Source organism: Physella acuta, unplaced genomic scaffold, assembly GCF_028476545.2.
Source record: "Physella acuta isolate Inbredline_101_S28 unplaced genomic scaffold, ASM2847654v3 ptg000243l, whole genome shotgun sequence".
NCBI classification, from domain to species: Eukaryota; Metazoa; Mollusca; class Gastropoda; family Physidae; genus Physella; species Physella acuta.
In genome coordinates this window covers 457,761-484,776 of record NW_026731762.1, presented here as the reverse complement: position 1 = coordinate 484,776, position 27,016 = coordinate 457,761, and the positions used below count along the sequence as shown (strand labels likewise).

The 27,016-nt window shown below is 36.3% G+C and overlaps 1 protein-coding gene and 2 long non-coding RNA genes across 4 annotated transcripts; 1 reads left to right on the top strand and 2 right to left on the bottom strand.

Annotated features, from left to right (window-relative positions):
- Nucleotides 1–792: 792 nt before the first annotated feature.
- Nucleotides 793–8,351, top strand: LOC131938424 (protein downstream neighbor of son homolog). Its single transcript, XM_059296443.1, has 11 exons — nt 793–895; nt 2,859–3,299; nt 3,412–3,564; nt 3,707–3,844; nt 4,105–4,229; nt 4,333–4,389; nt 4,661–4,839; nt 5,034–5,190; nt 5,447–5,611; nt 6,086–6,281; nt 6,849–8,351. The coding sequence occupies exons 2-11, from the start codon at nt 2,877–2,879 to the stop codon at nt 7,233–7,235; spliced, it is 1,980 nt and encodes a 659-aa protein (XP_059152426.1). The 5' UTR covers nt 793–895; nt 2,859–2,876; the 3' UTR covers nt 7,236–8,351.
- Nucleotides 8,352–17,211: 8,860 nt separating this feature from the next.
- LOC131938425 (uncharacterized) lies at nt 17,212–25,387 on the bottom strand. 2 transcript variants are annotated; one of them, XR_009386297.1, is made up of 4 exons: nt 25,283–25,387; nt 18,264–18,361; nt 17,874–17,958; nt 17,212–17,357 (listed from the first exon to the last, which is right to left on the bottom strand). It is a non-coding gene; the product is annotated as an uncharacterized LOC131938425 (long non-coding RNA). The 2 variants fall into 2 exon arrangements; XR_009386296.1 differs by lacking the exon at nt 25,283–25,387 and adding an exon at nt 19,097–19,211.
- On the bottom strand, nt 23,878–25,010 carry LOC131938426 (uncharacterized). The gene is made up of 4 exons (XR_009386298.1): nt 24,948–25,010; nt 24,604–24,707; nt 24,338–24,422; nt 23,878–24,117 (listed from the first exon to the last, which is right to left on the bottom strand). It is a non-coding gene; the product is annotated as an uncharacterized LOC131938426 (long non-coding RNA).
- Nucleotides 25,388–27,016: the final 1,629 nt, after the last annotated feature.

The window sequence follows — 27,016 nt, the reverse complement described above, 5'->3', positions numbered from 1 at the left end:
ACTGCTAGCCACCAAAAAGGAAGGTTTATGTTGAGAAATTAGAGAGCAGCATTGATTATAGAGTCTACCATTTTTTGCGTAATTCAAAACAAAACAACGTTACGATTACTAAACTGGTTTTTTTCGGACTTTACTAAAGATTGGATGTATTTGATGTTTATAATATTTTCGGTAACTAAATAAAAATTTTAAAAAAAGCAAAAACAATTTGGTTTTCACGTGTAATGGCGACATAAACATGGCATCCTGCTATTGGATAGGCTGCCATAGATTTTATTGTACACATTGTAAGCTAAAAATAGAAAACTAGGTCATGGGGTTTTAAATTTGCATTGTAATTTAAAAACTTGATCTGCAAAGTTTTGTAAACAAATAGTTATCGATTACTAAGTTACTGTACAGCCAATCAATATTTGTCTTACGAAAGTGAAACATCCGGTTATAACTTAGGCTTGATGAAAATAAATAGAAATGTAGCCTTAAACTCAACAAATTATTTTCAAGTTCTCTGGATTTGCAACTTTTATAGCATTTATTCTAAGAATATAAAATTTCTAAATTAATTTTAGGCTTAAGTTTTTATTTTTTATTTTTTTTTACGGTCTAAATCTAAAAAGCACGTTTTTATTCCATGACAACAACATTATGGAAGGAATCTCGTCAACTCGCTCGCCTCCAATTTGGGGAGTAGAATAAACATTCAAGAGGGTGCCAATATGGCAATCCTGCCTTTCTTTGTAATAATTTCCCTTTGATCAACTAAAAACTAGGAACGCATTTTATGAAAGAGAAGGCGCCAGCTCGTATTGGAAAAATATTACAAAGCCTGGAGTCGTTTTGTAGTTAAAATTTATTCAAGTCTAGAACTCGACTAAATCTAGGATTTTAGATTTAGGTATAGATCTAGTATACACGCCAATGCCATTCATTTGATGGTTATTTTTTATTATATAATTTAATATAGGCCTAAGTCTCTAAACTCGGTTTTGTCACTTAGTGTAAAAACTGGGTACTAAGTTTGTGTGTCATCTGTCACTCTTCTCACCTAGGCTGACTTTTAGATCTAGAATTCTAGTGATCTAGACTAGATTCTAGTCTAGATCTTGAGTTGCCATCCGATCTGCGCTCACGAAGCTGAACTCACGATTTCCCTTAGGCCTTAGCTTAGGTGCTATTAATATTATTTTACTTACTGACCGTTTCACATACAAACCAACCGAAAGTAAAGTATCCTCTGCATCCATTTAAAATTGGCTGATGCTAGCTGGAAAAAGATATGCATGCGCAATGGAGAGAAACTATGACTTGCCATCGCGGTGATGTTTTCGATGTACTAAGCATGCGTGTGTTTACAACCGCAGAACCCTAACACAAACCCTAACCCTATCAATAATCCTAACCCTAGTTCTAACCCTAGCCATAGGTCACTGCGCATGCGCAGAGCTATCTTTTGCCGACTAAGTGGAGACGTTGGGGAGAAAAATCTTCTTTGAGTAGTCACTTCATTTAAAATTATATGATTTTCTTACTAAATTCTAAAATTTACTCAATTTTCAATTTAAACATGACCACTGAATGATAGACATCCATATAGGCATATTTAATCCATTAGGCACTAATTTTGGTAAAACCTTAGTTTAGCGTCGCAAATTATCAAGTAATGTTTGAGTTTTGGTAACTAAAGTTACAGTAAACCATGGTTTATTTGACCATTGAAATATAAATAAATGGAAAGTCGATTGTAGTAAATTAATCAAATTAATGTTTTAAGTTTAATCGGCAAAAGGAAACAGGAATAAATATAATAGTAGAATTAAATTAGTAGATCTAAAAATAAAAAAATATAGCCTAGGCCTATAAATATAAATAATAAAGTCAAATGTAATAATTTGTTTAATGTTTTTGACTTGCAGCGGATTTGCGACCATTAATTAATTAGCTAGCTGCTAGGCCAAGTAGAACAATCTAGATTACAAAAATTTAAAAAAATGATTACAAATATAATACAAGTGACTAGAAACTGTTCGTACCCTACTTTGAAAATGAAACCAGACCTTTGTAACCACACCATTTTTTGTGCTTGTAGCTGAGAAACTTGTCTGCTATTAATAACTACCAGTATCCCCCCCACACACACACACACAACAAGAGACAGTGAAGGGGTTACTGTGAGGTCACAGTAGCCCAGTCTAATACATCATAGGATGAACTGTACCGTAACTTTTATTCTCCCTCCCCCTCCCCAGCCAAACAGCACCAACTACGTTCTTGGGGTCACGGTCAGTTCATACAAGTTTAGATATCAGTGACCTTAGTTACTAGGAGGGGTGTGTTAGTATGGCCCTAATCGTCAGCTTTCGCAAAGATTTCAAAAACAGTTTGATGAGTGAATTCAAAATACAGGTAGTTAAATTATACGTAGACTACCACTTACAGCTTCCCTCATAATTTTTTATAAGACTACCTGCCTGCAACCTCAGACCAAAGGAACAATAGCTGGTAAAAAAAAAAAAGATGTCAAGATTTGTATGGCCGATCATTCTTTCATTAAATAACAATTTTAAATACTTGTAACACATTTACATGGTCAGTCACACAACAACAAAAAAAAATGACAGGTCTAACACTCTTCCTCCCCCCCCCCCCACCCCCCTCCCCTGATTACGTAGTAACTGAGAAATTGGGTTTCTTCTGCAATCCAGCGACAAACGTCATACCACAGTGTAGACCCGTCCAGATTTTTTAAAGTCTGAATTCACTTTTCTAAAATAAATTATACCTTTATATTCCTGACCTAGGCCTATATTATACCTTACAAATATAATTCATAAACGTTTTCTCTTAAACCATCAACTAAGGTCAAGATCATTATCATTATGACATCACCAAGTAAGAAAGAATGGAAAAATCCAAACGACATCATGAAAATTCATCGCATAAAAAGACAAAGTTCTGGTGGGATAACACAGAAATCAAAAATCAACATTTCCAGACGTAACTCAATGTCTGCATTCTCTGATTCTGTCAAAACAAATGGAATATTAGCCTCAAAAAGTGACTCCAGCATTAGCTCCTCTCAAAAAAGGAAAAACCCTTTCAGCTGTGATTCTCACTCTAGCAACAAGCGTAGGTTCAGCCTACAGGTCGGTACAACAGAAACAGTGACAGACAGTGAGAAGGTGAACACTTTAGTGGAGACATCTGTATGTGAGGATGCAGAGCATCCAGTGGGAATTGAAACAGAAAAACAAGTTGAATATAATCATCAGCATCATGTTCGAAGTCTTTCTGATCTAGAGGTAGGCATAATTGTGTGTTGTTTTGTCATATCTTTTTTTATTGGAAAATTTTTTTAAAAATCTGCCTAAGGGTTATTTTCTTTTTAAACTTAATGTTACTACTTTTGTTCAGGAAAAAGATGAAATCTCACCACCAAAGAAATGTGAAAGTTTGAAGACTAAAGAGCTGATGAGTGATGAAAATATACAAAACATGCAACAAGATCAGCATCCTTCTGATTACCCCAGCTTGATTACTTCTCCAAACCCTGAGGAGCACAGCAAGGTGTCTTAATGGAGTTATTTTTTAAATTCACAATGCATATAAAAATATTCTAGACTTGATCATACAATTATTACAAAAATGTATAATTTTGTTTTACTTAACAGCTGTTTATTTTGCATTAATCTCAGACATAATATTTCAGTTGCATCCCAACCCTCCTTTGGACTGGAGCTTAAAATCAAAGCTTCGTGTAATTGTCCATAGTCTAGAGTCATCCTACAAGAAAATTCCTGGTATTGATGCTAAGCATGTGGACAGCTTTATTCACCACAATTTAGATGTAAGATTTTTTATTTTCATATGTAAACCTATGGTGTTTTTTAATAGTGATACATGGTATCATAGTAATGATATGGTAGCAATAGAGTTGCTGTGTAGTACTTGCTATCATTTGAGTCTTGACCTGTTAGAGACGTGTTTCCTACATGTGTTCGTGAACTCTATCAGTAAGACCATAAGATCCTAAAAAAATACTGTACTTATTTTTTGTTGTATTTACAAATATTTATTTTTAGACTTGTTTATCTGTAAACTTTTCAGAATGATTCTAGTTGGAATTCTCTGGATGTATACCAGAAGCTAAAGCGATGTTGCTTGTACTACACTTACCCACACATGCCTTGGATTTCAACCTTTCCCAGGATGAACACAGACTTTAAGTCACGGTAAGATCTTACTTTTTGTTTTCTTGTATATACACTTTGAATAAATCACATGGCTTGTATGAATGTCTAACATTTTCTATCCTTTTTTTTTTAACTTTTTTAGGTCAGCTTCACTTGTTTCAACTAGTAATGAAGTCCTTGATGCTTTTCAGAAAGATTGGTAACAAATTGCAATTTTTTAATTTATGTAACAGATTATGTATTGTCTGTCAAATTTATCCCTTTTTATCTTTAAATTTTAAAAATATTTTTGACTTTTTGTTGTCAGAAATTGTGTTGGGGTAGAATAAATATTCAACTTTGTATTACCCATAGTGAATCTGTTTGTAAATAAACTAGTTATTTATCTTTACCTGTTACAGTGTTCGTATAATGACATAAAAAAAGATCGATAATTCAGTGCATTTAAACTGTAATAATTTATTTTGCAGGGCAAACACATTTACATCTGTGTATCAGCAGTTCCGCAGCGGTCTCTGTCCATACTTTTACACATGTACACATCAGTTTACAGTGTTGTTCAGGTGTCAAAGGTCAACTAACAACACATCTATTTCTGCCATCTTGTCACCATCCACTCGAGGGCTGAGGGAGATGTTGAACAGAGAAGGTGGGTTTACACATGCCAACTTGTATTTTCTACCTAAATAAAGTAGGTGGCTGTATGTCAATTATCAGTTTCAGATTTGAAGAGGATCATTGTGCAATTATTATCCACATGTAACTGAGGCCTTATTCAATGTGTTTGTACTTTATTGATTTCTTATCAATTGTTAATTATTTGTTGTTTTTTTTTTGGCATAGGTATAGGCTATCGAATGCCAAATATAAAAACACAAAAGCTGAAGAAAACAGACAAGAACAGCAGCAAAGATGATGAGAATCTATCTCAGAGGTGTCAACAGGTTGATTCTAAATCAGATAAAGAAAATGTTGAAGTGAATCACACTGGCACTGAAAGGTAGAGACCATATTTTATATTTTTACCTAAGTTTTGAAAGTAGTGGCATAGGAGTTGGTGGATGGACTTTAAAAAACTGGTTCTTTGTTTTTAAATATGGAGTTGGCTAAACCAAGAGTTTTATCTGGCCACTGAGATGTCTACTACTGTAAATATTTGAAGTTGAAGATTTAATTATTAAAAAAAATTTGTTTGCAATGCTGAAGTGTGCAAAAAAATTTGTTTTTAAAGAAATATTACATCAAATGCTTTTCAGTGACCATATCTCTGACCCTCCTGAAGCCAAAGCTACTGATGAGCAGGATGATGACAGTGATGATGACTTTGATATAGCGGATCATGATGGGGCCTCAAGATGGCTGGAAGGAATGGGATTAAATCACAAAGATTTTCCTTCACTCAAGCCATTTGAAGTCAAACTGTATCTTTTTAAACAAGCAGACAAGAAATATTTGTTTAATTTTAAGTATTTATTTCTTTAATTAAAACCTATAGGCCTAAGTATAAGTGACAAAGTTGTTTTAAAAATAGAGGTGCAAGCTTCATTTCTGTGTTTTAAAAGAATTATCTCACATGAGTACTGAAATTCAGGAAAAACTATCTAATGTTAAGAAGAATTTTTAAAAATTAAAAACACTCATTGTACAGTAGAAAATCTGGTAGCAGTTCACTAAATCAAATCTTTCTGCATTAATCAAATGACTAGTTCCTTTCATATCTGAAGACCATTTGTACCAAATAACAATAAATGACAGGTCATTGGGGGGGGGGGGGGGGTTTTAAAGTACAATTATTTCTACAGAATTGCTGTACATAGCAACATTTACAGGTTATGAGAAATAACACTGTATTCATAAACTTGAAAGATTGTGTAGTGTTCTTTAACCTAATGAAGACAACGTGAAGGTTACCGTGAGATAGACAACCGTCCCCAGTCTATGCTGTATGTGGAAGGTGTTGACGTCCACCCATTCTTCAACTTCCTGCTCAACTACCCAGGTTGTATAGCCAGCAGTGGGCCACAGCATGGCATCCCCCCAACCCTGCTGTCCCCTACTCCCTTTGTGGGATCTCTGCTTGTACAAAACAATGTGAGCTTAAAACTTTTTTTTACAGTGATTTTAAATTTATGTTTACGTAAGGTCTATTTTTAATTTTAAACTTTATACACTACCTTGGGTTCACTAAGGCACCGAGTGGCTTAGCGGTAGAACACTAGACTTCTAACCCAAAAGTCTTGAGTTCGAATCCTGATTCAAGTCAGTAGAATTTCCCTGAGTCCACCCAGCTCTGATGGGTACTTAACTCACATTAGGGAAAAAAGACGGCATAGTGCTGGCCACACGATCTCTTCATATATGCAGAGGTCACAGAAACAAGTGAACTCGACTTCACTTGCCCGTAGACCGTCAGGTTTGAAAGGGTCTTTACTTACTTTAATTGAAGTCTCACTGATTAAAGTTGGCGAATCAGAAAATTCTAAAATTAGAATTATGGTCATGGTTTTTCCCACATTTTATTTGTAAAAATTCTCTTAACTTTGTAATTTAAAATTTTTGGTGGCCTATAATTTAAATTTTATATTAATAGCATTGCAGTAATTGTTTTTAAAACATTTACTTAGCTTTCATTTTGATTACATTTTTTACTATTTTTAGGTGAAGCATTCTGTCTTGAAAGATAAGAAACCACTGGACTCCAAGCTTGGAACTACCCACGTGTTTGAAATCATGGGTCCTCTCCTGCCCCATCACACGCTGAACGTGGCCTGTACTTTACACACCAGCCAGGAAGTGATATCAGCCAGCGTGTCACACAGCACCTACCTGCCCAGCGCAGCCCTTAACACCCTGGCTGTCAACACTGAGGAAAAAGACAAACTGGCTTCTGGCCTACAAAAGCTGTTTGTGGACATTTCCTATGCTTATCCTGGTTTACTGGAGGGTGTGAAGGATAGGATGACAAGTCCACCGCAAGTAGAGAACGGCATGTCTGTGAAGGAAGTTGCAGTTTCTAAAAGTGGCTTTACCTGGTCTTGTCTGTAAACAAAATGTGTGTTGTATATGTTGATGTTATTTATTTATTTAAGATTTATATTGATGTTATTTATTTATTTAAATTTAAGATTTTATAAGAGCTGACATAAGTGCTGCCAAGTATAAAGTATGTTGCTGAAATATTTTCAGTGTAATGGAAATGCAAATAATAAATGCAGAGCATACACTGTGTTGAGCTAATATAAAATGCTGTGACTGAAGAGATAAAGATTTGCGTTTGTGTAAGAAATTGTGTTTTCATTTGTTAGTATACACATTTGTATATATATAATTTCAATTTGTTGTTTTTTAAATTATGGCTGTAACTTATCTCTATACTGGACTCTCCAGTACTGGTCAAACAAGATTTCCTGTTACGTATATCATCACTGTTATCACAATGTGCTATGGAGAGTTTTCATGTTGAAAGTAAATCAGCAAAAAGTGAATAATTATGCTTTGAGTTTGAGCCATAATTGGTGAATGCATAAACTAAATCTAAAAAAAAAATATGTCTGAGATGGTTATGGAATGATGGTGTTGCCCTAGGTAGTCTTTGTGACTCAAGGATATCTGTAGAATGATACAACTCATGAACTTTGATTCACACTGGCCAGTTGTATGGACATGTAACAATATAAACCAGTTTATTTTTAGATTTGTTTGGCAGTGTTTGAACTTTTAATTGTAAATATCTAGTTATTTACAAGCCGGTACTTTTTTTTTATAAAAATGAAAACCATGAATGTATTTTTTTAAACAAACAGTACAACAAATGTTATGACATAAGTTTTTGGTAAAAAAAAATAAGGTTAAAACATTACCTTTCACAAGGATTATTTTAATAGTAGGGAGATTTCTCAAATTCTAATTTTCTAATAATTTTTACTTAGACTGTGAGCATATTTTAATATTTTATGGGGGTTTTTACAAATTGTGTGTAGATTACATTTATGTGAACATTCTGACATTGAATGGATTTTTGTGTTTACATAGTGACATTGCTGGTATTATTCAACATGAATATTAATTTATAGTAAATAATAGAAATACTTGGTTTGTAAATTAAAAGTGAATGAAATACCGTCTATGACTAGTACTTTTATGTAGTGCTAATGTTTTTATTGTAAGGGTGATGTGACACTTGTATAGTTTGTGTGTTTTCTCAGTGTCTTCAACTTTTCACTTGAAATTTTGCATAGAAAACAAGAAGGTAACACATTTAAAGAAAAAAAGGGGGGGGGGGGGGTGGGCTCCAGGTTTTAAAGTTACCTGTCTGTCAATAGGGTAGGGAAAGTAGAGATCACCTGAACCTGGTCGCATCAAACCTCCAAAGATCCACTTCTTTATTCCCACCCGTTATGGTTAGTGATGAACACAGTGGTTGTTTGTTTTACTTTACATCTACATGTCTCAACACTTTCTAGCTTGACCACTAACCGAAATTTCCAGACTAGCCATGCCAGGGTAATGCAAGGTGATATCAGGAGATTGTCAATGGATTCAGCATAAGGAAGTAGAGGTAAGAATGGAAATAAACAAGCACCATTATGATTGGTATCGGAGAAATCAAATAATTCGATTTTATAAAAGGCCGACTGAACAAGCGGACATGGTTAAAAACAAAGCAGAGGTGGGAGTAAAGGTTAAAAACAAAGCAGAGGTGGGAGTAAAGGTTAAAAACAAAGCAAAGGTGGGAGTAAAAAGTCGAATCTGTCTTGAAAAGTTGTCGAAAAACTTAGTGATATAGGAAGATCTTGAGGAAAAAATATGGAGTATGCTATAAATGCAACCACTTCTTCGGTTAACAAACCTGCTTAATGACAATAGAAACGCCAACAGATTATGTGTAGTGTGCAGTGCCGGCGCCAGGTTATTTAGCGCCCTAGGTAAAAATTATTAAAACGCCCTCTTTCATACAAATTAATTAATAAAACATGTATAAGAAAACAATCGATTGAAAATGATATTAATTTATTATAAATTTGCATAAACGGTATATTATGTAGACATCAAAATCAATTTTTACTTGCCTCCTTCGTCGCAAACGTTTGTACTAATTGCTTCAAGCATAATCACATTCTATTGAAATTGTTGCCAAGTCCAAGAGTCTACTTTACGACATAGCCCCCCCCCCCCCCCCCCCCCCCCGGCACCGGAAAATTTAAAGTGCCCCCCCCCCCCTCTCTCTCTTTCCAGGGAGAAAAAAGTAAAAAGTCACTGAAAAAAACACAGTTTTTGTTGTGTTGGACGGTCTGCAGTCCTCCCAAGGTGAGTTCTAGAACGGAACTTACCCTTTTTTATTTTTAAGCTTGACTGTCTTTAGTTCGAATTGTAAAGTGTCTATATTGTGTGTTTATGTAACGAATTTTTGTTTTTGAAAAATTAAAGTTTACAAATGTTATAGATTCCAGCCTACAATTGTTATATATGAGCTTTTTAGGAGAGAGTGAAAATGTGAAAAAAGACAATTAACGAGATGATTAAATTGCGACCAAGACGATTTTAGACGCATTAGTTGCATGTCTACTAATATTTAGTACGATATGAATGGCCCGTTAAGGGAGAAATACAACGGCGCTCATACTGTATGTCTACCCAGAGGCGTAGCGATCCTTCCCGGGGACAAACTTTCAAATTTTCGATTTGCACCCCCCCCCCCCTTCAAACTGTCAATTTGCACCCCCCCCCCCCTTTAAACTTTCGATTTGCACCCCCCCAAGTTTTTCCTCTATATATTTTGCTATTTTTTGCCGTGGTGTCACCCCCTAAATGGTGTCACCCGGTGCGGTCCGCACCCCCGCCCCCCACCCCCCCTCGCTACGCCTCTGTGTCTACTAATATTAAGTACGAGCTGACCCGCAACGTAAGCATACGCCGCTATTTATGTGTTTTATTTCCTATTTTTCCTATTTTGTTAATTCGACACTACCAATGCTTCCACTTAACATAATTTGCTTTAAAAACACTATCAGTAGCTCCTGAAGGACGATTAACCTCACCCTCACTTTCCATTCCTCTCCCCCCTCCCCCCCCCCCCCCGAAAGCAGCCATGGTGGCGACAGTTTACAGACGACAATGAAAAGATCAATCAGAACGTGTTATTACCTCCTCTTAGTTTCAAATCGTTTTAAAAACTAAATTATTTGCCCCTAATAGCCGTCACTAATTCGACCCAATAGTAAAAGGCTCACCAGACTGATGGTGGTGACGATATGGTCTGTTGAGCTTACGTCTTGGTGGTGTCTCGCATGGTCCCCATGTAGAGAATTATATATATATATATATATAGATTGCAATCTACAACGGCTACTGATGTAATTGTTTTTCAACTTGATAATGCTAAAAAAAAACTACCAAACTATTTTGTTTAGAACTTATGCTCTATATAATTTTTACAAAAGCAAATAATAACCTAAGGTGAGGAATTTGAAATGAATGTAAAGTTAAGCAAACGAATATCTCCCATTTGGAAATCCAAATACCAAAATTTTATTCAAGGGAAATAACTTTCACAAGAATAGGTAAATTAACCAAGTGTAACTAAGACATGCTTGAAAAACACAATAAAAGTCTTTAAATTTCATTACAAATCATTATAATTAATGTTTATATTAATTATGTAACCTTGTCAAAGCAATATATTTTTACCAAATGACTACTTAACTGTAGGTTGCCTGCAAGCATAAACAGTAGCTTTATTTTAACATACTTCTAGCCAATTTTGATGACAATGACATGCAGTTACCTGAATTTTTGTAGATTGAGAAAGTAATCTAATTTTGGATCCCCTAATAATAAGGGGACACCTTTAAAAAAAAATTAAATATGGGTTACTCAGGGGTAACTATATTGGACTTTTTGATTTGAAATAAATAGCGTTAAATATGACTTAAAAGGATTCATATAAAACAGAAATGTTTCGCAGAAGAAATGTTTTAGCTAGCTCTGCTATGATAAAATATTGAAATTAGTAATCTATAATAATAGTTTTCGCTGTCTGTCTATCTATCTATCTGACAAGAACGCTCTAGAGAAAACACAAGGAAAATAAAAACATGCAGAGTAATTCGAAAAAAACGAAGTATGACGTCGACATATTTAGCACAGAGTAGAAAATAATCTCAAGCCGGATAGTGCACACAGTAATATGACGTCATTGATTCTCGAGTAAACATTGAATAACAAAGAAATTTTGTCTAATCTAAGTGGTTTGCGTGAAGAGTTTCTTTCATACAATTCTTCGGGTAGGGGCGAAGCCCCACCCCCGCGTAAGAACGTCTGAGCCCCCCCCCCCCCCCCCCCCCCCCCCTCCCTAACTCAAAAGAAATTTCTTCATGGATACTCTATAATAAAATTACCGCCTAATTAATGTGGAGAGGGGTGGGGGTACTTGAAATTTTCGGGGGCGGGGTAGAATTTTCTGGGAGGGGGCGGACACTGGAAAAAGTATATAATTATATTTCGTTGAATGGGACGGTAGACATGTTTTTTTTGGGAGGGGGGGGGGGGTGGAGGGGGTGGGGGGGGGGGCGGTGTGTGGGGGGGGGTGGGTGTGTGTGTGGGGGGGGGGGTGGGTAGGTTTCAGTGTTTCTTTCCAGACTTTTTCCTCCCCGGAGAGGGGTGGGGGTACTTGAAATTTTCGGGGGGCGGGGGGGTAGAATTTTCTGGGAAGGGGCGGACACTGGAAAAAGTATATAATTATATTTCGTTGAATGGGACGGTAGACATGTTTTTTTTTGGGGGGGGGGGGGGGGTGGAGGGGTGGGGGGGGGGTGGGGGGCGGTGTGTGGCGGGGGGGGGTGGGGGGGTGTGTGGGGGTGGGGGGGTGGTGTGTGGGGGGGTGGGTTGGTTTTAGTTTAGAGAAAAAGAGACAGCACTATCAACCTAGCGCCCGGTGTATCCCTCCTCAACGGCCATTTTTTCATTCACTTTAGTAGCCAATAACTTATTTTTTATTTTATTTTATTCTTTCTTTTTTTCTTTTTTTCTTTACGGACACCACCGGCTCAGGAGGCGTTTCCCATAGCAAGGCAGCCTTCAATTGGACCAACTGCGACTAACTGGGTATCAATTTGATTACTGCAACGGTCGCTTCTGTCCTTAGGCTCTCACTAAACGCAGGGTAAGGTAAACTCGTACCCTACAGTCCCAGTACATGTCTCAATTGTGGGAAGCTAATAACTAAAATATTACGTCATTCAGGTCAAATTAATGCATACTGGCTTGTAGAGGAATGTAAAGGGAATGTCCACAACACCGCCGTGTGGCTGGGCCTTTTTGATGCCCAAGCAGCTGTCAGCTCTCTGTATACTTTCTACCTCACCTATGCTCTCTGTTCTCTGATGAGTGTTTTCATCCTGTTTAAGCTAATTTTTCTTAACAGTATAATATTTTCATAAGTTTTGAAAATGAAATAATATAATTATAAATATATGTGCATTCAACTGGAGAGCCGCATCTTGTCATACAAAGAGCCGCATGCGGCTCGCGAGCCTCAGGTTGCCGACCCCTGGGGTAACTGTTTAAGAAATTGCAATAAATATTGTTTAAATATTAAAAAATAATAATTTAATAAAAAACAAAGTTTATGTCTAGTTATTAATTCAAGCCTAGTCTATATAATATTATATATTAATACTTAAAGAGTGGAGTGGTAAGATAGATTCCAAAAAACTCAAGATTTTTTCAGCTAAAGGACGCCTACCTTTCTTTGTAGGGTGTTTCGTCCTGAATTGAAATAATCTAACGTACGATAAGCTCGACTACTCGATATACTCAAACTCTACTACATGCACAATGCATATCAAACTTCGATACCTAACCATAACTAGACTCGATACTCCAGAACTACGACACCACCTCGCTTAAAATCACCATACTCCCAATCAACAACGATTTAACTGGACCCTCTAATACACGATAACGGTAAACACACCTTAATACCTTAATATCGCAAGGCTCGATACTCCCGGATTCCAGAGCTACGATACTTCATCACCTACATTCTCATTCCCCCACTACCAATCAGATTCCACTAGACCTACAACTACACGACAACCGCCAAGTAAAAAAATACGATACTTTGAACACCCCGTCATTACAAAACTCTATACACAAGAAAAGATTTGTAATTCAAAGTCAGAGAAAACGAGACTAACAAGCCCTATTAAAAACTAAAATTGCACGTGTTTTGGAATGTCCCGTGATGCACTGGATCGATCACTAAATCAGCATTAAAATTAGATAACCGTTTGAAATGTTCAAAATTTAAATTACGAACTTATTTAATCGTTTTATGCAACAATTTTGTGACACCAAAATAAAAAGGCAAAGTGACTGGTAAAAAGCGCCCCGACCTTTTCCAAATGAGGGAGGTGGGTGTGCATTTTCACCAAGGCGAATAAATGTAGGTCGATATATGGCCTAATTTTGGGGTGGGGGTGTAAAATTGATAGTTCGTCCTAGGCGCCGAAATAGATCGCTATGTCTTTGTATATTACCTTGTCTATAGTTTATAAAAGATAATCAAAGTTATTAATTATGAGGTACTTTTTGATAATGGCGATTACACATTTTTGCGCCCCCCCCCCCCCCCCTAGGGATAGTGCCCTAGGCAACCATTTAGTTCGCCTTATAGATCTAGGTAGCGCCGGCCCTGGTAGTGTGAGAAAAAGAAGGTACTGCAGCCCATCCTTATGGCAACGATGCTCGTGCAATTTGTGGAATTCGCAATCAAGCAGACAACTACTTGCAGACTATAACATAGTAAGCAAGAATCATAAGCAAGCAAAATTTCGGCAGCTCATGCTAGTTTGACACTCCAAGTACTAAAATGCTTTAATAATCACATTAGAAAGTCTGATCCGAGGAAGGTATTCCACATGTTGACAGAGGTCGCGGTCTCTGTAGTTGTCATGAACGTCGAGGTCACTTTCTACAAGTTAGGAACGGAACAGGGTGTTCTAAAACAACTGTATCACTGAAAGAAGTTTTCGATTCTGCAAGAGACACTGCTCACATTGTCGGCACTGAGGCAAAGCGAGGAAAAGTCTCTGCGACCTATCGCATCTTTACAATCACTGACCGGCGGTCAAGGTTACACACACTCACTGCAACCGCACAACCAAGTGTACAACAATTCGCTGCAAGTAGAAAACAGAGTTTCTCCAGGCATCTCTTTTTTTTTTTGGGGGGGGGGGGGGGGGGGGGGGGCGAAATTTCAAGTGCCCACCCGGAGAGAAAAGTCTGGAAGAATAGCTGGTAGAAAAACAACAAGCTTCTTTGTAATTCTAAATGGCATAAAAGTTCAATGTGGTGCAATAAAATAATTCAATGTTTTAAACCATTTTTTTTTAAAAATTAAAAATCAATAAAGATCTAATTTCAAGATATTACGGCATTCAAACACCCCTGAAATCTGCTCCTAATATTTTAATTAGTCCCTAGTCAGAATATCTTCCAATTTGGACTTTGGCCGGCCAAAGGTGAAATCAAGAATCGTCTCAGACCTCAGCCGGTCGACCAGGGCCATTCCGCGGACTGGCCGGCCAATGTCCGAAACCAAGAACCATTTCGCTCTTTGTCTGGCCAGCCAATGGAGGCCATTGTGTGCCTTGGCCGACTTGGCACTTTGACCGATATATATATATATATATATATATATATATATATATATATATATATATATATATATATATATATATATATATGTATATGTATATGTATATATATATATATATATATATATATATATATATATATATATATATATATATATATATATATATATTACATGTGTGTGTGTATGATTCCATAAGAAAGATTCTGAACAAAAACAAATGATTTAAAACGTGTTCGATGCTCATGAAGACATTTTATTATTGAATGGAACAGATGCCTACATTAACTGCCTAAATCACGGGTTCCCAACCTGGGGGTCGCGACCCCCCTGGGGGTCGCGAAGGTCTTTCTGGGGGGTCGCCAACTGGTATACTAAACCTTAGTAATTTGAAACAAAACATAAATATTTAGAAGAATTTTTGAAATTCGGCTTCATTAACATCACTGGAAATGTAATAGAGAAGAAACAAAGCGCACTATATAAAGTTGTTCTCAGTCACGAATCTATGAAATCTTCAAAACTAAAAAGTCATTCGGAACACACCAAAAAATATATGGAGTTCTTTCGTCGGTAAGAAGCTAGTTGCAAACGCCAGAGACTTGATCGAACAGGAAGTTTTCACCAGCATTAGTGCAAGCATCAAATGAAGTCGCGATAGAAAATGCCAAGCAAAAAAAAAAAAAAAAAAATAGGAGAAAATCTCATCAAACGCTGCTTGCATGTACGTAAATGTTAAATAACACATTTTTATTGATAAGCTTAACCTGAAGCTTCAGGGAAAATGAACGAGCATTATAACTTTCCATGATAATCTCGGGGCATTTTTATCAAAACTGCAAAATCGGTAAAGAAAATAAATCTTGGAAATATTGTAAATTTGAGAAACTCTGCGGTGTGGTAGATGAATCTGACCGTGAGATAATTAAAATTTTGAAAGAAGCTATTTCGCTGAGCTGAAAAAAGAAGAATCTGCATTTACGCATTACCCATTCTCTTCTTCCCTTGATGTTGCCAGCATTCCCGATGAATTGCAAGATGAATTCTTTGATTTGCAGAATGATTCCGAGTAAGATGAAAAACTGCAGACACAATTTTGGTGTAGTATTCACCATTCATACCCAAACGTAAAATTGATTGACTTTTCGATAATAGATTTTCAACACTATTCTTCGATTAAAAACAAAATTAAGATAATTATAATGACATAGGTTGGCGTTAACAAAAAATTTTAATTAAAAAATTAACCACGAAGGTTTAGTGAATAGTATACAATTTTAATCATGCTATTAAAACAGTTATCAAGAGTAGTTCATATTGAAAGTCTACTAGAAAATCTTATTTTAGTGCTTATTAATGCCCATACTAATTTCGGCTTTTTAATTCTATGGGGGTCGCGGGTCACTTACTTTTTATAAAAGGGGTCGCCACTCGAAAAAGGTTGGGAACCACTGGCCTAAATAGATGCTTCATATTATTGCTAACATGTATTGCAACCAGCCTGGTTACTTAACCTGCTTGAGGAAAATTACCAAAGAAAAACAAAGATGGGGCGCTTCAACCTCGCCTAGTGCTCAAATAGGCGTCGAGATGGGGAGTCATAGAGTATTAGGTGATTATATAATATAAAATTGGGTGTAGTTGTTGACAGTTCAACATTCGGAGTTTCTGACACGCTTCTGGTTATTTTGCTTCTTTGCAACTGTTGGCATAGCGTTTGAATTCATATCTGAAAAGCGCTATTGTCTTAAAAATGGCCGTTAGGGAGCCTGAACTCAGAAACCAGTTTGTTTCGGAAAGAAAGCATTCGACTTTTTAAACCTTTAGTTCACAATATTAAGTTTGTTTGTGGATTTCTGGCAAATCTTGTAAATCAATGTTGATGACAATTCAATAATATCAAATTTCTTTTGTCTAATTCTTCATTAACATCAAACTCAATGATTACTAATTTCAACAACAAAAAACTGACTTAACAAGTTAGTTCTGCTAGCCAATCGGTGAGCTGATGGTCATAGTTGGTTGATTATTTTTTTTAAAATCCTAACTGATAAAAAGTAGAAAATAAAACACGTAATTTTTAATAATAATAATAATAAGCATTTAAATGCATGCACTGAAAATGTAAAATAAAATATGTAGATTTCGTGAGCTACCAGTTCTTATATTAAAGAAACCAATTGTGTTTTATTTTCATTTTCAGTACATTTAAAAGCTTATTTTTAGACCTGTACAATGTTGTTTTTTTATATTAAAAATTTGTTTTATTTTAAATGTTCTTTTAAATTAAAACAGTCGAGCCAACTAATGGGAATTTTTTGTTCACAACATAAACATGCATGAAAAAAACATCTGAAGCCAAACTTTAGAAGGTCAACACACTTTATTGACTGAGTTTACAGGATAGAGTTTTAATGACATTTAAAAAAAAAAATATCATTATTTATTAAAGAGCTTTGCGGACCTGCATGTTAAGAAATAAATGCGTCCGCAGCTTCGATGAGAACAACCTGGAGATAAAAAAAATTTAAACATCAGCTTGAGTTTTGTTAAGTGTTCACTTATTATTTTACATAGAATATATTACCACTAAATATAATCTATACATTTTAAAACAATTAAAGTTGGTACTAGAATATAAAATTTAAAGGCTTTTAAGTGTTCACTTATTATATTATATATCGCCACAAAATATAATCTATACATTTATTTTATTTTTTAAATTAAAGTTGGTACTAGAATATAAAATTAAAGGTTTTTACAGACATTTTTCTCTAGAGGAGAAGGGGTACTTGATTCTTCTTCCGTAGGGGGGAGGGGGACATAATATTTCCTGGGATGCGGAGTTGGGGGGTACGCACTGGTTAAAGTATATATTTTCTAGAAACATTATTTTTTTTTTAAATCTCGTGAAGGGTGCGGTGGACGTGCCCCGGGAAGGGGGAAGGGGGAAGATACCTGAAAGCAACTATGTTTACATGTAAGCTAAGTACAATGTGTTCACTATCAGATATGTAAAAGCTCACCTCATTTTTTCCCTCCCTGAAATCTTGTGTTGTTAGGGTTGAGCTGGTTGCTGTGGTTACCAAGGTCGGCCTTTGTGCCGGTTCCCTGGTTGAGTAAAGTGGACATTCATGATTGGACATACTATACCACACATATTAGTGTGGACATACTTCTTTGCAACCCACACACACACTATAACACACAGATCAGTGTGAACATACTTCTTTGTAACCCAAACACACACTATAACACACAAATCAGTTTGGACATGCTTGATTGTAAACACTACCACATACATAACCAAGGGTGCAAAGGCTACTAGACTATAACCTACCCACATATAAAAAAAAATAATTAAATCCTTCACTATTAAATCCTGTCTACACCACTGACGGTAAATTATTACTCACCCCATATGAAGATGAGTAACCTTGGTATTTGCCAGACGTAGGGTTGCACTGAGCAGACTTGTTGTCATTATTAGCCTTGCCGGACATGTTGGATTGTTCTGGAAAAAAATAATTTATTTATTACAATGACTACTTTTTAGCCTTTGTTTTCGCGACTGAAAACTGATAGGCAAATTTTACCGAACCGTGCACCCCCCCCCCCCCGTGCCTTTTAGAGATTTTGCAATCTTTATCTGACTAAATAGATTGTGATTGGTATTGGAGAAATCAAATAAGTCGACGTGGATAGACCAACACATTACCATTGGCCACTGATTCGCTTAATGTCTAAACATTATATAAGAAAAAGCTGTATGATTTTTAACTTTTAACTTTTAACAATTCTAAGCGGTTTCTACTTGACCTGCCTAAAGTCTTTTAACAAATCTAAGCGGTTTCTACTTGACCTGCCTAAAGTCTTTTAACAAATCTAAGCGGTTTCTACTTTACCTGACTAAAGTCTTTTAACAATTCTAAGCGGTTTCTACTTTACCTGCCTAAAGTCTTTTAACAAATCTAAGCGGTTTCTACTTTACCTGACTAAAGTCTTTTAACAATTCTAAGCGGTTTCTACTTTACCTGACTAAAGTCTTTTAACAATTCTAAGCGGTTTCTACTTGACCTGCCTAAAGTCTTTTAACAAATCTAAGCGGTTTCTACTTTACCTGACTAAAGTCTTTTAACAATTCTAAGCGGTTTCTACTTTACCTGCCTAAAGTCTTTTAACAAATCTAAGCGGTTTCTACTTTACCTGACTAAAGTCTTTTAACAATTCTAAGCGGTTTCTACTTTACCTGACTAAAGTCTGTAAAGTAAGCTGGACTGTCTGTACGTTTAGGGCGGTTCTACAGTAGAAGTGAAAGAAAAACCTGTTTTTATACGCATCAATCAGTCGCGTGACGTTTGAGTTTTTTGGAGTGGTCCTCGAAATATAGCAGAGTGTAGCCATCATTATATGTTTTGTTATTGAAATAAAAAGCATTTTGTCGTTTTGATGACATGAATAAATTGCGACATGTGTTTATACAAAAATTTTCACGCTTTTTGTTAGGGTCTCCATGTCTGTTTGTCTGTTTGTAAATTGGTAGGTAAAATGTTGTAATTCAGTTTTGATTTGACTACTTTTTTATGCAGAGATTGCGTTCGAGCTTTTCGGAAATAATTTTTTAAAAACAATAATACAAAAATATATAATTTTAATGTAGTTATTAATTTAATTTGTCATTTTATTTTAAGCTTATTTTGTTTATTAACAAATCTCAACGCCACTACTCGTCGAGACCCACTACCCCCTCTCACACACACACGCACACACACACACACACACACACACACACACACACACACACACACACACACACACACACACACACACTTTAGCCACCCCTTCTCAAATTAAAATGAGTTTTAAAAACAGCGATTTTTTTTTCTAAAATTTAAACTTATCTGGTTTAACATTAGGTGTATTGATCAATGTTCATTACAATTTGCAAAAAAAGTCTTTTTAAAATGCGAAAACCACAACAATTCAAAGTTAATTTTTCAAATGCAAAAATCTAACATCATCTTCATCACAAAAGACGAACAATTCCCTCTCAGAGTGTAACATCACTTACAGGATGAACACTTTCAAAAATTGATAGTTTTTGTCAATACCAAAAAGTGCGGAGAAAAAAACAGTTTGAGAACCGAACATCTTATCGACAATTTGCTTTCGGTTGCTTTTGGAATGCAACCTTGTCATCACTCCAACGGCAGAATCTGAAAATAAAATTCAAGGAATCCCATTCTATATTTAGAAATACGGGAATCATCGCCGTAACGGTCAGTACGATGTGATATTGATCTGAAAGATTGTGTAATATATATATATATATATATATATATATATATATATATATATATATATATATATATATATATATATATATATATATATATATATATGGGCGTTTGTTTTTGTCTTTATATTTGAGCGTTTGTTGTTTTCTAGGTATTCAAACGTTTGATTTAGTAAACACATTTAAGCGTTTGTCTGTGTCTATAAATATTCGAACGTTTCTCTATGTCTACATATACTTTAATGTTGGTAGGCTACATGTTTAGATATTTAAATGTTGGACTATCTCTATATAACTGAGCGTTGGTCTATATATTTGAATACTAAAAATTAAAAAAAAGGGTCTATAATTATATATTTAAGTGTTGGTCATAAACTTTTAGGTGTTTTTTTAGATATGGTCTATGTTTTGACTAGTTATTTGAACATGTACACTAATTTCCTTTAAGCAGCCATCAGGTAATCGATGAGAGCTTACAACATATCGCGCAAGAAACTACGCGTCAGACTTATTAATACAAACACCGAAACCGAAATTCCAGGTAACGACCAACGGGGTACACATTTCTGGCCTATGATTGGTTTCTTGATAAAAAATTATCTGCAACACGCAATAGTAGTTTGTGTTCTACTTTGCCTACCGTAGTTCAAGGTTTTTGTACAGAGTAAAAGGGGGGAGGGGGTGGGAGGCTTTTGAGGTAGGAGATCTAAAAAAGGCGCCAGCTTTTTAATCATATATGCCCATATATATATATATATATATATATATATATATATATATATATATATATATATATATATATATATATATATAAACTGAAATTTCCAATCAACGCCTCTTTGTAGTTCAAGCAGTTTGAAAACAAGAGGGTAGAGCCTATTGTCTCTGAATTCAGGATAAGGTAGTAGCGTTAAGAAAGGAAATTATGATTGGTGTTGGAGAAATCAAATAGGTCGACATGGGCAGACCACACATGACCATTTGCCGCTGATTCGCGTACTGTCTAAATATACTGTCAGACATAATTGATTTTAAATTATTTAATGTGAATAGAAAAATAGCCTATTAATCGTATCACAAATCCTGTATTACCAATCTAATGTAATAGTATTGCTCAATCAAATTTACAATGGCTTTACGGATGTCGTCCCCCACTCCCCCGCCCCCACCTCCACACACACATACACACACATACACACACACACACTTTAACACTCGGAGGTTGTTGGTAAAGAATTTAGCAGTCACGACCAAGTATTAAATGATGTGTTGATTTTCTGAATTTTCAATTGTCAATGTAGTGTCACACCATTCCACTTTGGTGGTCGATGTATTTCGTTGTGATCAGTCTGTGAATATTGCGATTGGTGTCACCCCCTCCTCCCCTTTGGACTAATGGTGTCGATCCGTGCGCACGTTATATTAATCCAGCTATCATTTCAAGTTGAAAAAGCATTGTTTTCATAGTAAACAATTACATGTGGTCGTTGGTTGACGTATGAGTAGTTGAGAAATTCAACAAAACATCCTTCCACCTTTCCCGGATAAAAGCTAGTAAACTGTGCACAAATAATTGTAACAATGTTTGTGTAAAATGATGTCACCCGGTGCGGTCCGCCTCCCACTCCCCCTTGCGACGTCTACATATGACCTTATTCAATCGATAATTAGTTATTTAAAAAGTAATAATTATGAAATTACAATGTCAAAACAGCTTATGCAATATGTGGCCTACAGTTAAATCGGTAAACCTCCAACCCTAGTCTTAACTCTTTCATTTACTTGTTTCAAGCTAAACAAGTTGAAGTTTCCTTGACCTATGTAACCCCCCCCCCCCCCCTCCCTCCCTCGACCCCGTGCACTACATACTTATCTCCCCTAGTCTAAATCGTATACGCAACTCAATACAAATATGTTTATCTACTGTATTCAACGCTAGTATCGTGCTTGGAAACGTTTTACACAACGATGGTTATTAAAAGGGAGATAACTCAAATTTCCAGCTAATCATCACAATAAGACAAAGCAGCCAGCACCTGGTTTATTATGAGTGTTGATCACGCTGTTCACGGCGCTGAAGAGCTGCTAACGCCATCTGAAGTAGTCTAGCATCCAAGATAGGGCCTAACCTTAAAATATCAACACAGACCTGCCGTTCTAGTGTGTACCTTATGACACAGAGTTCTTCATGATGACTTATTTATTCAGAAGGACAGTGCTGATGAGAATGGATGCTTGCCCGAATGGGACAAATGCCCGAATGGGACAAATGCCCAAATGAAACTTGCCCGAATGGGACAAATGCCCGAATGGGACAAATGCCCGAATGGGACAAATGCAGGTATAGGATACGGAGGGAACATTACTTGCAGAACGTATCATAACAAATCTCGGCTCTCAAAGAGCCCGTGACACAGCAGCCCCAGTTAGGCCTCACCATCTTTGCTTCTACTGCCCATGATGCCCATGTCCACGAGAAGTGATTGTGGCACCTGGAAAGGTGGCTCCAAGCCATGCTCTTGCAGAGGCCGTGTACTTCATTACCAAATCTGACCTTTTTACTTTCTCGTACATACAAAGTATAGAGGAAGTCTTGTAATCGTGCACAACAAAAAAAAACTAGATTTTTGCAAATCTCGATGTTTTACACCTCCCTGAGTCGGAAAAAAACATAGTTTTGCAATCTTGTCCGTATGTCTGTGTGTGGGTGTGTGTGTGTCTGTAAACACGATAACTTGAGTACCGTTACAGCTAGGTTGATGAAATTGTATATAAAAGTATTTTATCAAAATCGTAGATTCGTACAACTTTTGAGCGATTTCCGATAACCGAAAGCGGTACTTTTTCTACTTTGAATTTTTCAAAAGCCTATAACTTTAGTACTATTTCAGACAGATAAATGAAATTTCAAACGTAAGTAAAAGACGTAATTATCTGCCTTCTTTCAAATTTTGAGTACTTTACGTTGACCGGAAGTAGTAATTTTTACTATTTCCGATTTCTCAAAAAACGAATGTAAATTTATAAAGTTCTAATAATATTCCGCACTATTATGAACATTTTATTTTGCGTTCACTTGGTGTGCAATTTTTTTTTCTAGGAGATTGTTTTATTCATTCTATTTTAAAATTAAGTATTTGAAATGGATTAAAAATCATGTCTATATCCCGAGTTGCCATCCCCTGTTGTTTTATATAAGAATATTCGAGAAAGTCTAGGGAAGATCACTCCCGGTTTATTTACTTCCTGCTAGAAAAGAAATATCCGATCGAAGCTTAAGGTTCTTGTCTAGTGATAAACTAGAAGTCAAGGTAGTAGACAGGTATGCTTTTGGCAGAGGCGTAGCGACCTTTTCCGGCGCCCTGTGCGAGCTATCAATTGTGCCCCCCCCCCCACTTTATATTAGGCCTGTATGTATTCATATTAGCAAAAAAAAAGTGCCCCCCACCCCCCAAGTGAAACGGTTGATGGAGCTTTATACAAGTCAAAACTTTTTGCTTTTGGTGCCACACTTTGACTGTGCATAATTCAATACTTCAGCTTAAAATGAGCCTTTTCATTTTTTTTTTCAACCCCTTTTGGCACCCTCTTAGGGTCGGTGCTCAGAGCGGACTCCCTACACGCTCTCCCCTAGGTAATCTACTGGTTTGTGGGGATTCACTGAATATTTGGTATTTACATAACACAGTTCGTAGTTTACAACATTAAGACATGCATAAAAATTGAAGCCAAACTTTGGAAAGTGAACACACTTTATTGACCTGCAGAACAGGACTGATTTTTTGTATCAAATTTAAAAAAAAAATGTTTTGTTTACATCACAGTTGTTATGTCCTAAAATGATCTTATTATGTAGTAAACTTGATCTTTTTTTTTGTGTGTCTAAATTTGATCATTCTCAAAATGAAAAATAAAAAATGTTAAAAATGAAGCTGGAAATGGTGTAATGTGTCCTCAGCTTTGATAAAGACATCCTGGGGATAAAATTTAATTATTATTTTTAAAAAATCAACATCTGTTATTTAAGTGCCCAAACATTTTTATTTACAAAAAGCAGCCAAGAAGGAATCTACCAATAACTAGGCTATAATTTTACTCATAGTTTTAGTTTTAGGTTAGAGCTGTTGCCAGAACAAACAATTCTTATGCAAGCTAAATTCACCATATTCACTATAAAACAATGTAAAAGCTGACCTCATTTTTTTTCTCCCTGATATCTCTCATTGTTTGGGTTTTTTTGGTTGCTGTGGTTGTCGAGGTCGGCCTTATCGCCGGTTCCCTGGTTGAGTAAAGTGGACATGCTTGGTTGCACATACTTTAACATACATAATAGTGTGGAAATGTTTCATTGTACACACACTATAACACATAATAGTGTCGACATGCTTGAGTGTACAATCATGTGGGGAAAACGTAACTAAATCATGCCTACGCCACTGAACCTTATTATTATTACTTACCGTATATCCAGGTTGGTGACCTTTATATTCTTCATTATTAGGATTGCACTGAGCAGACTTGTTGTCATTATCAGCCTTGCCTTTGCCGGACATGTTGGATTTTTCTAGAAACAACATGATTTATATTATAACAGTGACGTCTTTTCATCTTTTAAGACGATTAAAACAGATTGGAAAATTTTGCCTTTCATCCTAAAACATCTCGGCAGTCTCTTCTTTATATGACTAGACTGTTAAAAAAAACGACGGTGTCTACATAACCTAACTTAAATCTGTAAAATGTCTGGAAGTCTCTACTTTGTCTGACTTAAGTCTCTAAAAAATCTGGACAAAGTCTACATTACCTTACTTAAGTCTGTAAAAAGTCTGAAAGTCTCTACTTTGCCTGACTTAAGTATCTAAAAAATCTGGACAAAGTCAACATTACCTTACTTAAGTCTGTAAAAAATCTGGACAATGTCTACATTACATGACTTAAGTCTCTAAAAAATCTGGACAATGTCTACATTACATGACTTAAGTCTCTAAAAAATCTGGACAATGTCTACATTACATGACTTAAGTCTCTAAAAAATCTGGACAATGTCTACATTACATGACTTAAGTCTCTAAAAAATCTGGACAATGTCTACATTACATGACTTAAGTCTCTAAAAAATCTGGACAATGTCTACATTACCTTACTTAAGTCTGTAAAAAGTCTGGAAGTCTCCACGTAACTGGCGGTTCTACAAGAGAAGTGAAGAAAATCATTTCTTTATATAGCATCAGCGTGTCGCCTGACGTGGAACTTTATGGAGTGGTCCTCGAAATGTAGCTCAGTGTCGCCATTATAATAATTTTAATATGTTTTGTTAAGGAACAAAATACTGTTTTCCGTGTTGATGAATTCCAGAATTATTTTTCCGGGAGGGGGGGGGGGGGGCGGACAATGATAAAAGTAAATGTTTTCTATATAAATTTCATGTCGTTGGGAGGGGGGGGGGGTCTTTTTTCGGGGGGGGGGGGCGACGTTTGTAAATGGGTGAACGTTAATGAAATGTTGAAACTCAGTTTTGAGCCATTTTTATTATTTTTAATGTAACGATTTTTCAGTGACAAAGCAAGAATGGGCCTATATAATTCTCTGTATGATTTAACATTCAATTAATTGGTGATTTCATTTTAACCATTGTTTAATTAATTAACAACTATTGAAAACTGTGTATATGTTTGAAAAATTTAGTTTTACATATCATGCCATTTTAAATTATTTATCATTATTGATAATTAAAATTATTAAACCTGGACACTTGTTTAAACATTTAGTTTTGTATTTTAAGGATAGTCCATAAATAACGTGACGCCTCAAAACATCAGACCCCATCAAAATTATGTCACACTTCAGCCTCCTACCACCCTCCAAAAATAGCATTAAATAAAAGAGCGGGGGGGGGGGGGGGGGGGGTACCACCACGAAGTGTCGCACCGGGTGACACCAGACCTAGCGACGCCACTGCAAACATTTATCCTCCCTTCTACGTCCTAGAAGTATTACATCATTTAAGGATGACCCCTTACCAAAAAAGAACATTTGTGATAATACCAAAAGGAGTCGAGGGTCCACAGTTTGAGATCCGATCATGTTATCAACAATTTGCTGAGATGTTCAAGGTTTTTTTTTTTAATGCTATCTTGTCACCACTCTAGCAGAATCTGAAAGAAAGATTCCAAGAATTCAGTTCTATATTTAGAAACATTGAAGTATCGTAGTAGCGGTACATGGAACGTGCTATTGATTTGTTGGACCGCATACTATATGGCGTGGGGTTGGTTTATCATTTTGCTATATTCTATCATTCGGGACAAAGGGAATAGAGATATTGAAATTTTTATTTTATTCTGTAAAAGATTTTTTTTTATTCATAAGTGGTCTCAGGTGGAAAATCCTAGTGGGCCGCCAGAGTAAAAATCCCGGTGGGCCGCCAGAATAAAAATCCTAGTGGGCCGCCAGAATAAAAATCCTCGTGGGCCGCCAGAATAAAAATCCTGGTGGGCCGCCAGAATAAAAATCTTGGTGGGCCGCCAGAATAAAAAGCCGAGTGGGCCGCCAGAATAAAAAATCCCGGTGGGCCGCCAGAATAAAAATCCTGGTGGGCAGCCAGAATAAAAATCCTAGTGGGCCGCCAGAATAAAAATCCTAGTGGGCCGCCAGAATAAAAATCCTAGTGGGCCGCCAGAATTAAAAAATCCCGGTGGGCCGCCAGAATAAAAAAATCCCGTGGGCCGCCATGGATAATCAGCAGGGGCGTAGCGAGGGGGGGGGGCGGGAGGTGCGGACCGCACCGGGTGACACCATTTCGGGGGGTGACACCAAGGCAAAAAATAGCAAAATATATAGAGAAAAACTCGAGGGGGGGGGGGGGGTGCAAAT